Below are 13,248 nucleotides of genomic sequence, written 5' to 3' on the forward strand. Positions count from 1 at the left end.
TTGTTTTCTCTCTCTCTCTCTCTCTCTCTCTCTCTCTCTCTCTCTCTCTCTCTCTCTCTCTCTCTCTCTCTCTCTCTTTCTTAACCGTTGATCAGCCACACCTAAAGGAAAGGAGGGATGTAGAGTGCCACCCGGCCTCTACGGGCATGAGCGCATACGCACGCGACCCCTTGTGACCGGGCACTGTCCGAGGGTTTAAATAAAGGGGCCAAGGTTGCACGTGACCTTCGGCCGAATAGTGAGCTAAGGTGTGGTGTGTGTTTTGTTCGAGCCGAGCAAGGCCGATGCTGCGCCCATACAAGACTCTTGAAACTGAGTTAGAGGACTTGCTGTTCCTATATGGAATGCTTTGGGAAACTATTGACATTAAGATACTATATTATTACTATGTTAATATATTTGTTCCGATCCCCCACAAAGTTTTTGTACATTTAGTTTCATCATAATTTAGTTTTTGTCTTTTTTGAAACGTGACATTTTTTCCTCTGATCCAATGCGTTTATTCTTTACAGTATAACCTTATCCAGAGGTCGTAACATATCTAGCCCTTAGGGCTCTAAGGGTTTTTTGTGTCACTTTTACATGAGGCGTAGCACTTCACCTCCTCTCGGAAGACTTATGAGGTAATGTTCAGTTCTGGCAGCACGACCTATATCACAGAAAGGTGTTTGAGACTCCTGTATATCTATTTGGCTGCTTTCTTCTTTTCAACACTAAATGGTGGTAGGATATTAGATGCTCTCCTATCATGATCAGAAAAGATAATTCTTTTCGTGTTTAGTTTCAGGTCTCTTTCTCTTCAATTACTGGTTATCTTTTTCTTCAGTTTTTTTTTCTTTTGTTCTCGTTTGCAAGTTTCTCTGTAGTGTAACTATGAGTTGATGTTCATGTATCCGCATGTGGAAAGAACTTTTACAAGCATGTTGGAATATGTCTCTCTGTGCACTCTATGGGCTATATGTGTTGTATGCTTTTTATGATAATGTAAAAAAAGAAAAAGATTCCGAGGTGTTTACGAAACATGTAATGTTTGTTTTTTAAATTAAAAGCCTTATAAAAATTGTCTTTTCAATGAAACACGTCGGCTGTGTGTCTTTCATCTGATACTGACCTACATGTCAACAGATTTTGAATTGTTTGAAAATTAAAAGTCGGATCTGTTTTACTGGCAGACCAAAAATGCAATACTTTTGTAGTGCTCTGGATTTCCTAACAATTTGTTGATATATAAATTTTCTGTTTTTTCATATATTTATGTACACTATTGAGGTGCATAGTTTTGGTCCATTGTAGCACATGTTACTACTGTGTTATTTGTACTTGCCATAGATTGTTAGTGGATGTGCAAGCAGTCTGTTATTACCACTGCCATCTCTTCTCCTAGATCTGGCAGTCTGTTTTATCCCTTGTCTGTAGCCCCCTTGAAATAAATCTGTTTGTCAAATCATCTTGTGCATGGTTCATCTCCTTCTCATCACTTCAATTACGTCTTATGCATCGGTTTTCAGCATAAGGGATGCTACATTTATTCTTACGAGCATGCAACATGGTGTTACCTGTGGTGGGCTTTCTATATGCTTTGTTTTTCAACCATTTTTAGGTCTCGCGAGCCAAAGGCTCGAAGAGACATTTTATATGTGGGATTTTCAAAGTGCTACCCACACTTTTGGCTGGCCTAAACCTTGAGTGCACGAGATCACATGCACGTGCACAGCTGCTCCTCTGCTAATTGCATTCCCCCCTCCCTTCTCACCCAGTCCTTTGATGCTCTGCTCGATTACTTTCACTTTCGCTGCTTTGACCCCTGCATTCCCCCCTCCCTTCTCACCCAGCCCTTTGATGCTCTGCTCGCATCTCCCTCCTCCCTGGGCGTGAAGGGAGACAGAGACATCCTCCTTAATTGCTGTTTCCCCTCTGAGCCGAGAACACATCGGGTCCTGTGGACACGTTATTGATCAGCTCCAAACTCCGATACATTGCTCTCAAGTGACCATCTGTCAGAGGAAACAAGCAGCAGGCACTTAAATGACCTCTATACATAATTATGCTTTATTATATGCCACATAATTTTACACCACTCAATGCAACACAATTCCACTCCATGCTACACAATTCTATGTCACATAATTCTACTCCACATCACATAATGCCACTCCACATCATGCCACATAATTTGACAGAACACCACATAATTCAACAAAGTGTAACATAATTCCACTCCTCCCTACATGACTCCACTCCACACAATGGCATTCCACATCACACAATTGCACTCCAAGTTACACATCTGCCCTTCATGCCACACAATTGCTCTCCATGCTGCACAATTCCAGGTCTCACAATTCGACTCCACACCACAGAATCCCACGCAACCAAGTTCCACGCAACGTAATTCAACTCCACACCACATAATTTCATGCCATATATTACCCCTCCTAGTCACATAATTCCACTCCACCTATTTTCAATCCACTCCATACCACATCATTTCACCCCATGCCACATAATTCCACACCACTCAAGGCCTCGCAGTTCCATGCAACACAATTCCACATCTCATAATTCCACTCATGCCACAAATTTCCACTCACACAATTCCATGCCACATAATTCTACTCCATACCACATAATTCCACTTCAGTGCACAACATATAATTCCACATCATGCCACATACTATGCCACATAATTTCACTCCCTACAACATAATTCCACTCTGTGTCACATAATGCCTCTTCCCTTTCGTGCCACATAATTCAGATCAACATATTTCCACTCAACTCAATTCCTTGCCATGCGACACAATTGCACATCACATAAATCCATGCCACATAATTCTACTATATGCCACACACTTTCACTCCACACCACATAATTCCACGTCACGTAATTCCACTCCACATCACTTAATCCCACTCCACACAATTGCACTCCATGTCACACCGTGGCACTCCTCACAATTCCATGTCTCAAAATTTCCCTCCATGGCACACAATTGCACGCCATACAATTTCACACCACACAATTCCATGCCAAAAAATTCTGCGCCACTTAAAGCCAATCCATGGCATGTAATGCCATGCCACACAATTCAAATCAACATAATTCGGCTCCATGCCACATAATTCCACGCCACGTAATTCCACTCAACACCACACAATTCATTACCATGTCACATAATTCCACTCCATGCTATATGATTTCCACTCCACTCAGTGACACTCCATGTCACCCAATTGCACTCCACATCACACAATTGCATTTCACGCCACACAATTCCACGTTGCACAATTCCACTCCAGTAAACACAATTACACTCCATGCAACACAATTCTGAACCACACAATTCAACTCCATGCCACCTAAGTGCACTCCACCCTCATATTTCCAATCCAAGCCACATAATTCCACTCCATGTCGCATTATTCCAATCCTCTCAATGCCGCACAATACCATGCCAAACAATTCCATGCAACACAATTCTTCTCCACATAATGTCACGACACCTAATTCTACTCTACACCACATTATTCCACTAGTCAACACCCCACAATTCCATGCCACACAATTCAACTCCATTCCACATAATTTCACTCCATGCAACATCACGACTCCACATCATGCTACATAATTCCACTCCATGAGACATAATTCCACTCCATACCACATAATTCCACATTGTACCACACTGTACCACCTAAATTTAATCTCCCCAAACCAACATAATTTCACACCACACAATTCCACACCAGACAATTCCATGCCAGACCATTCCATGTCACATCTCATAATTCTACTCCACGGAGCATAATTCCACTCCTTGCCACCTAATCCTATGCCACACCACTTGATTTCACACCATGTCACATAATTCAACTTCACGGCACTGAATTCCTCTCCACACAATTGCACACCACGTCACATAATTGTAGTTCACGCCACACAGTAACATGTCTATCTCAGTAAATGCAAAATAATTCCACTCCACATAATTCCATGCCACATAAAGTGCTCTCCACTTCTCATAAATCCATACCACATAATTCCATTCCATGGCACACAATTGCATGCCACATAATTCCATACCACACCCCATAATTCCACACCACATCATATAATTCCACTCCACCCCCATACTTCCTCTCCGCAGAATTGCACTCCATGTCACACAATTGCATACCACGCCACACAATTCCATGTCTCACAATTTTCCTCAACACCCCACAATTCTAGGCCACACCACACAAATCCACACCAATTAATTCCATGCCATACCACATAATTACACTCCATGGAACGTAATTCCATGCCACATAATTCCACTCCACTATTAATGAATCCACTCAATAACATAATTCCACTTAGCGGCACATAATTCAAGTCCACCACATAATTTCATTCCATGCCACATATTTCCACTCCATTCCATGACACATACTTCCATTCCTCTCAACACAATTCCATGCCACACAATTCCATGCCACACAATTCCACTCCACACAATTCCACACCACACCATATAATCCTACTCCACGCCATGCCAACTAATTCCACACCACATCCCTTAATTCCACACCATGCCACATAATTTAACTCCAGGTAACATAATTCATTTCCATACAATTGCAGTCTATGCCACACCACGCCAAAGAATTCCACATCTCACAATTCAGCTCCATGCCACACAGTTCCAAGCCACTCAACATACTTTCATGCCACATAATTTCACCCCACACATCATAATTTCACTCTGCATATTTCCACTCTACTTGACAACACAATTCTACTCCCCTCTACATTTGCAGAACAAGCATTTGAAATGGAATAGGTCTCGCATTTACGCAAGTTTGAGCTACTCACATTACAAATAACAATGCCTTTTATTTTTGTTTTCTTTTTAAAAACTTAAATAAAAGGCAGTGTCATTTACAATGCCAATAGCTTAAACTCGCGTGAATGCGAGACCTATTGCATTGCAAATGCTTGTTTACATATACTGTCAAGTTCACAAACTACACTTCCTGTGCACTAATGGAGCTGGTGAATTGCAAATTCAAACTAATGTCTTTTTGCGGTTTTAAACAAATTGTTTTTTGGAACTCTCAGACCCCTTCCAAGTAATAAACAGTTTGTCAATATACCAGGTCTACAAGACCACATTTTCAGCCTCTTCATTAGAGCACTGCTGTCCCTCCCACCAACCCATATGCAAATATGCAAACTGGGGGTGCAGTAGATGCCTGTTCCTGTTCCCCTGATTTGTCTGTACACTTGTTTGTCAAACAGAAAGATAAAAGTATGTAAACACCAATGTATCATGCACAACTGCATTAGTGTGTGTTTAAAGAGAGGCAATGGCCTTGCACTGAGAAAATAGTCAATGGCCCTTAACCCAACGCTATGGGCAGTGCTCCTATACAATGATGTTATTTCCATAGCCACTAATACAAAATTGTTTTCCCAATAAACATTAAAAATCCTTCCCAAAAAGTCACCTGTATCTTGGATATAAGAAGATAAATGAGCACATAGTCTTGCAAAAAGTAATCTATGTACTTGGAGGTACTTTTGAACTACCCCCCAATTGCTGGTATGATGTGTCTATCTGGGTGGACATGGGAATTCTCATGTACCTTTTGAATGAGATACAGGATTGGAAAATTGTTCCTCGATATAAGTATTCATCTTGTATTATCAATCATGTATTTTGCCATTGAAGTAAATCTGTGTGGTATGCAAATCTAGTCGCAATGATTTCCGAACATGACACCTTACAGCAACATTGCTGATTTTGTAACTGTCTAAATGCTTCTTCCTTGTACATTGACATGATCCATAAAATAATATTGCCCCCTTTCTCAGATTCTCGACTGACCACATCCAATCATTTCTTCAATTTATTCATGAGGTCATAATTATTGCCATGCTGGCCAGAGAGACTGGTTTGTCCCTTTTTAGGTCTCGCCTGGCATTGCAGCGCAAAGCGCTGCTTGCTCGGCGAGAGATTTTGTAGGAGAGTAGATTGGAGAAGGGGACCTGAACCCCCGCCCCTCATATTCATTGGCTGGCATCACCGTGTATGCTAAATGGTGGCCTGCCATTGGAAATTAGGGTTTTTTGTTGACGCCCTTTCACCACCGATCTGGACTGGGTCGCCTGCTTTGTTGCTGTCGCAAAGCATTTTCTTATCTTTATAGGGTTATGTGTTTCTAATTAGCGTGGAGGAGCGCACTGCCCCCAACCTCTCAAAATAAAAAAATCTTGGTTTCGTCAAGATATTTTTCCTTTGAGAGGTCGGGGGCAGTGCGCACCTCCACGTTAATTAGAAACACATGGCTCCATAAAAAATTAAGCTTGATCTGCCGTGCTTTAACCATGATAGCAGGAGAAAGAAAACGCACTGTGCTGTGTGTATCATTTTAATTCTGGCAGACGTGACAATGACTGGAAATGCAGTGCCCGCCAAAAGCTTTTATCAAGTATGTTATGACAACTAGAAATACGTGTAAATAATAAATGGAAGGACCTTTTGGGAAATGGTGGCAATACTAAACAATTTTAGGTGCCTGCCGATAGGGGTTTGTTAGTACTCGAATTCCCCGGCTTACCAGTTGAGGTTCTGGCCCGACAATAAACAACAGTTTAGTACTTTATCTAATCCCAGCCAGGAGGGGAGTTTGGCGGCAAGCTTTTGCAGCTGTTCACATCCAACAATCTATCGATAATTGATGAAACGGGGAGGTCAGATGTAATGGCTGCTTCTATTGCAGCAACAAATAAATGGTTATTGACAACATACACCAGTGTGGTGCTGAGTGGCGAGCGGTGAAGTACGCGGGGCGGCTCTGAGGTGGAGGCAGCGCGCGCAGGGGAGGGTAGCGCTTCGTTACGGTGTGAAGTGTGACATACGGGTCGTGCTGACTGACTGGGGCTGTAAACCGATGGAGGGGACTGCTGAAAGAAGAACGGGACAGCAAGCCGAAATAGGGAAGGAAAAAATACAACAGAAGACTGGTAGGCAGGCGGTGCTCAGCTTCCGGCTGTGGTAAGTGGAAACGCATATACTGTTTTAAAGTGCACCTGCATAGCATTAAAGAAATCGAGGCATTGGTGTGGTTTCTATCGGTCTGAGGTGTCTCTGGAAATAAACTGTACCTGACAGTCAATGCGGTTGTCGCGTTAAAAGAGTCTATTATCACAATTTCACAGGTTAGTGCCTTAAACTTCCTATTTAACATCCAGTTTCACTTTGATATACGAACCGCTCCTCATAAATGCAATAAATGCTTCTGCTCGTCAAAACATGCAAATAATGTAGAAGGTAGGCAAGCAGTGAAAAAGATGACAGTGCATACATGAAAGCAAAAGGAGAAATGACGCTGACAGTGGAAGCCAGGCATTCATTTGTAAGGCTCAGTCCACACACGGATAACCTCCAGTAAACAGACTAATAAGCACACAAACAGCTAGACATCAGTAAAATAGAAAACTGTGATTTTCCCCCTGCACAAATTCACCTGACATAATTGTAGCGGGGAAAGACGTCGGGTGTGCGTGAAATTGGTGCATAACTCACAATCTTAATCCATTCTCAAATCAGGAATGGAAGAGAACGTTTGCCAGAGCGGATGTAGCTGCCAGCGTTACGCCCCTGGTTGCTGCAACAGTACTACGGAGTCATCTCTATTTTGAAAACTGTACCAAGTTGCATCAGGCCGTGAAAGAAATCCAAACGTGTGATTTTAGAGGGAATGTAAAAAGACGAGGCATGGGAAGAATAAACATCTAGTTCCATTCAAAATAAAAATGGTAGAAGCTTGAAGAAAGTCCACATAAATATATAGTTAGCTGCATATAACAGGCAAGAACAAGCATTGGCATAGCCAATAGGTCTCACCATTGGGACCTTATAAGTATTTAGTTATGCAGTACAATATCCTTGGTGCAACAACATCAACTGTTGAATGGCTAAACACTTATAAGGTCACAAAAGCGAAACCTATTGGCTATGCCAATGCTCGTTACACATGTTGGCCTGTAGGGTTTTCAAATCTTGCGCCACCAAATCCTAAAAAATATAAATTGAAACTTATGATGCAGCTAAATGTAATGATTTATTTTTTCGCAGGCATCTTGCTGATTTAACATTATGAGGTGCAATAAGCAACATGAATAAGAGATTCTGATGGGTTAATATGCCGATTAATTTTAATTGTATTTTGTGCAATGCAAAATGTAAAAAATGCGAACACCTCATGGATATACTGAGAATGTATCAATTCAAGGAAACACAAAGTTTTTCTTTCATGTTGAGCATGTAATGAATGTGGTTGCATACAACACTACTAAAATGGCATTCTTTTTGTGACCAAGGCTGTCTTGCTGGCTGAAACACGTTATGTTGACCACACACAATAAACGATTTGCACACAGTCCCAGAAGCATCAAAGCCTAACTTTGGAGTGGACATTGAATAATATATATTCAGACTACTATAACCTGTGCACCTCCGTACGCCGTATTTTCAAGTCGCTAGCCACACTACATTAACCATAACTCGCCACGCACTGTTTTCTCACAAATTAAGTCATTTGAGATATAATAAGTGTTGTTATGAATGCTATACTTTCACAGGTATAAGTGATGTTATATTAAAGACGCAAGTTATAGTAAATGTTGTGTGGTTAGTAACCAAAACTTTAGAATTTCTTATGTTAGTGTAGTTTAAGTTTGATTTGTATAGCACAAATAAATAAAAGTTATAGTAATTTGAAGGTGGTGTGTAAATTATACATTCAAGGTATAATTATAACTTTAGAGTTTCTTATGTTTGTGTAGTTTACATTTGGTTTATATAGAATGAGTAAATAAATCTTTACCTATAGCTAACCTTTAACCTTTGTTTTTTTCATTGATATGTGTACTTTTAGTGCACAATATGAAGTGGTATAAAAACCCGTATTTCACAGAGAACTGTGAAATATGGAAATCATTTCACAGTTCTCTGTGGAATAGAGGTTTTGAATTTCATCATTATAATGACATCCCCTAAACCACTCTACAGAACATTAACACTGTTAAGACCACTAGCATTATGCAGCAAGGTTTTATAAACTATGTGGTAAGGGTATAAAAATTATGCTGCAAAGAGACAAATTATTCAGCACATCCTCTTGCAGATTTATTTTCATCCTTTTGAGCTAGAAACAATGTTTTGTGAAATCTCCATATTATGTGGCAATTTATGTGACAAATATGTAGGTGGGCTAATACCGGTCGGTAACGGCCGAAAATCGGTAAATTTCCCATTACTGACCGGTATTTAGCACTTTGCGATGTAGGAGGCTGGATTTAAGGATTTAGGGCCACATGCATCAACGAGAAACCTGCTCGCAAACGGGCAGATTAGCAGAATCTGCCCCTTTGCGACCGGTATTTTTGCATTTGGGATGCATCATCCCAAATGCAAAAATCGCTATTTAAGGAATCTCTAAATAGCGATTCCTTAAATTGCGATTGCATTTAAGGAATCCCAGATTGAGATTCCTTAAATGCAATGCATGAAAGTTTAAAAATTAGCGATTTCGCTAATAGGGGGAGCAAATTACCATGAAGTTGAACTTCATGGTAATTTGCAAAAACTTTGAAAAATGCACTAAAGTGCATTTTTCAAAGTTCCATTTTACACACACACATGCCCTTGGGGCATGTGTGTGTGCAAGATGTATTCATATGCAGATTTCAGGGGTGCAACAGGGTGTCTTTTTGACGCCCTGGCACCCTTGAAATAGCATGAGCAATTTGCGATTCTCTAATTGAGATTAGCAAATTGAGAAAGTCTTCCCATTCATTCCTATGGGCCTCTAGGCCCATAGGAATCAATGGGGAGGTATTCCTTAATTGCGACTCGCAATTTGCGAGTAGCAATTAAGGAATGTTTAGAAATTGCTATTTTGTAAGCGATTTCTACATGCATAACCTTTTGCTATTCCTTATTAGCGAATCCTTATTTTTCGCTATTAAGGAATCGCAAATGGCATTGTTGATGCATGTGCCAGTTGGTAATTTATCGATTAGTTATTTTAAGGAATCGGTAAAATACCGATTCCTTAATTTAAGGAATTGGTAAATTACCGAATCCTTAAATCCTATGTAGGGAACACTCAAGTGAGTGCATCTTTGGTTTAAGGATTCGTTATTTACCACCAACTACAAGTTGGTGGTAAATACCGAATACCTTTTAAAAAGCAATTTTGTGCTTTTTTTTAAAGTGCCATGTGGCAGACACACATGCATGATTCAGGGGTGCAATAGGGTGTCAATGTGACACCTTGCCACCCTTGAATATGCTCCCCCTATTACCGATTCGGTATTTAGGGAATCGGTAATAGTGAATGGCTTCCCATTCATTCCTATGGGCCTTCAGGCCCATAGGAATGAATGTGAAGGTATTCCTTATTACCAATTCGGTAAATACTGAATCGGTAATAACGAATATTACCTACATTCTATTTACCAATTCTTAAATACCGAATCGGTAAAATTCGGTATTTAGGAATCGGTAAATAGAAATTACCTACATATGGCCCAAAGACTCCAGCCACAGAATCACATATGTCCACTTTACCTCACCATTGTCCAATATTTTAGCAACAATTTATTCACTAGAGGTAAATGTAAACATGTTACTTCCAATTAGTTCCCATTGTTCGAAAAACACCTTTTTAAATAACTACTTTAAAATAAATATGTACGTTAAAAAATTCACAATAGATGGCTGGTAATATGCTGCTTTATTTGTTTTTGGTAGGGACGATAGCAAAGAGCGCCTGGGTTAGACTCCCCTACACAGCAGAAAGACAGGGATGAGGAAGACTTGAACATGGATTATTGATGATTACAATAGCTAATAAGGCTATTGCGTCACTTCTTCTCTGCATTTTCACAGGATGAGGGAAGGTGGAAGTATAGTGCATAGCATTTTGAGAAATTAGCAAAACTTTAATTGAGCACAGCATAAATGGCTAAAATAGTGATTTAGTCAAGAAACTCTTTTACATTTCTCCCACTAAACGACTTGCTCTAAATCAGTGTAAATGAATAGGGCAATTACATTTTTCTCAAAATACCCACCCCGGTCCTCCCAGGTGTTGGCATTTATTGCACAAACCTATTAGCCCCATGGCAGTAGAAAGAAAGTTGTCATTATGATTAGGAAAACATTATACCAGGTAAATACCCTTTCCAGTGGAAGAATAGTAATTAGATTAAGAGTTAGTGTTTCCTTTCCCTCCACCACCTCCTCCCTCCATGATCCTGTGGCTACCTCCCCTTTCTAGCATATACATTAATATCTCTTGTTACAGAGTAATCACTATTTTTTCCTTACGTTTATTCTTGGCTCCTGTAACTGATGTAATTTTGTAACCTGTAACTCGTTGATTCTCATGTAAAGCCGCGGTGCCCAAGCAACTTTGGCTGATGCCCGGTGGAGCTGTCATATGCAGCTAAAGAGGAGTTTGGCTCTGGTTCACCCCTCGGCCGGCACCTACCCAGCCGGACATTGGACATCATTTTCCTAGCCTCCCCGTTGTGTTTTTCTACCTGCATTCCCTACCCCCGTTTACCATCCCCCCTCTATCTCTTCACTCCCCATAAAACATGTGTACGCGCTAATAATCTCACATTATTGTGTAATCTCATGCTTCTTCTTTTCTCCTATGTCTATACTTGTCTATGTAATTATTGAACCTGTAACTCACTGATCCTCATGTAAAGTGCTCTGATACCTCCGGGTCTAGCAATTGATTTACATAATTTGCAATTGTGATTCATGAACTGATGTGTAGTAATAGAGAACCATTAATGTATTTTTATTTAGTGCCCTGCCAGACTGTTCTGGATTATTTGAAGTCCGTCCTTCAGTACCACAATCAGCTTGTAATACCACCACCTGCAGACCAACCAACAGAGGTATTTCCTGGTGTATTAATTAAATATATCAACATTGATACAGTCTGCTTTTGTTAATCAGTGTAATGTTGTGTTTTAAACGTTTTAAGTGTAGAGCAACATTATCGGTCTTCAAAAGACTAATTTTCAAATTTGTCAAACATACACTTGTTACCTCATTTCAACATTTTCCCACAGATCAGTTGTCTTCCGAGCACATGGCTTCTATATGATTTAAGTAGACTTGTTCTCTAAATAATGTTTGAAGTGATGCATCAGTTATCACCGGAGTTGAGATTCTAAGCAGATGGGCCCTTGGACAACAGGCATGGATTATATTTTCAGCTGGGAGTTTGTCTGAGCCTTTTTTAGATTGTTCTTATGAAAGCCTGGGTAAAACTAATTTATCTAGAAAATTCTCTGCATCCTGACTAGAGATATGTAGGTTGGATTTGTAAAGTTGTAAAAATATATTAGCTATTCCTTTCGGGTAATTTGTTAGCTCACTTTTGGTGGGGGGGGGGTTGTAATATCAAGGGCCGTATTTTCTGGCTGTTTTTCTCTGGCTGCCCTACAAATTCTTCTTCCTTATAGCTCTTTGGAACTACACTACCTGAATTGGTTTGATGGATATAATATTCTTTTAAATATTTATTTGATTTTCACATTTGTATCTCCCTGTTTTATTGTCTGGCAGTGAATATTTAGTTCCTTCCTTTAGTGAGGATGTTCTTAATCTAGCTAGGAAAACCATCTTCCCTTTATACACTACACCTCAAAAAGAAGTACTTGCCTCACAGATGATTGATAGATTGCTGTCCCTACATTGTAAAGGTATAAAAACCTTCACATTCTCCTTAAGTGGTGCTGCTTGCACTAATTACTTATCTAAAGTTTGTTCAGCTCTGGGCTTTATTCAGTAGAGGTAGGGTTTACATTATAGCTGAATGGTCCGAAAAGCTAAGAGGAAATTTTGCTATTTGAACTTTCTGTAAACCCTGTGATGTCAAAAAAATAGTCAGTCCTGGAGGCAGTTTTGTGTTCTGCGCAAATGCAGGTGTACTCCAATGCCCATGGATTATATAGCCGCATTGGATATATCGAACTCAATCATCCTTTATTAGTTGAGTTTAGATGCGGTGAGAGTTCAGTTCAAATCTCTACTGATTATCTTGGCCTTATTGAAAGCAAAAGTGTTGAACCCTCAAAATAAGAAGAGAACAATTGTACAATTGTAAGGCACACCTGACTCAGTGCAATGATCAAAACAGGTTTGAGCCAAAATCTTTGGCTATCCA

The 13,248-nt window shown here is 40.1% G+C and overlaps 1 protein-coding gene across 2 annotated transcripts in view; it reads left to right on the top strand.

The window, feature by feature from the left end:
* BEND4 (BEN domain containing 4) overlaps positions 1–13,248 on the top strand; it is a 434,119-nt gene that overhangs the window by 251,307 nt on the left and 169,564 nt on the right. For both annotated transcript variants that reach the window (XM_085642172.1, XM_085642173.1), the window contains exon 3: positions 11,880–11,971. In XM_085642172.1, coding sequence (XP_085498298.1) covers positions 11,880–11,971 — 92 coding nt within the window. The remainder of the gene's footprint in view (positions 1–11,879; positions 11,972–13,248) is intronic.

This window comes from Triturus cristatus, chromosome 2_2 (assembly GCF_964204655.1).
Source record: "Triturus cristatus chromosome 2_2, aTriCri1.1, whole genome shotgun sequence".
NCBI classification, from domain to species: domain Eukaryota; kingdom Metazoa; phylum Chordata; class Amphibia; order Caudata; family Salamandridae; genus Triturus; species Triturus cristatus.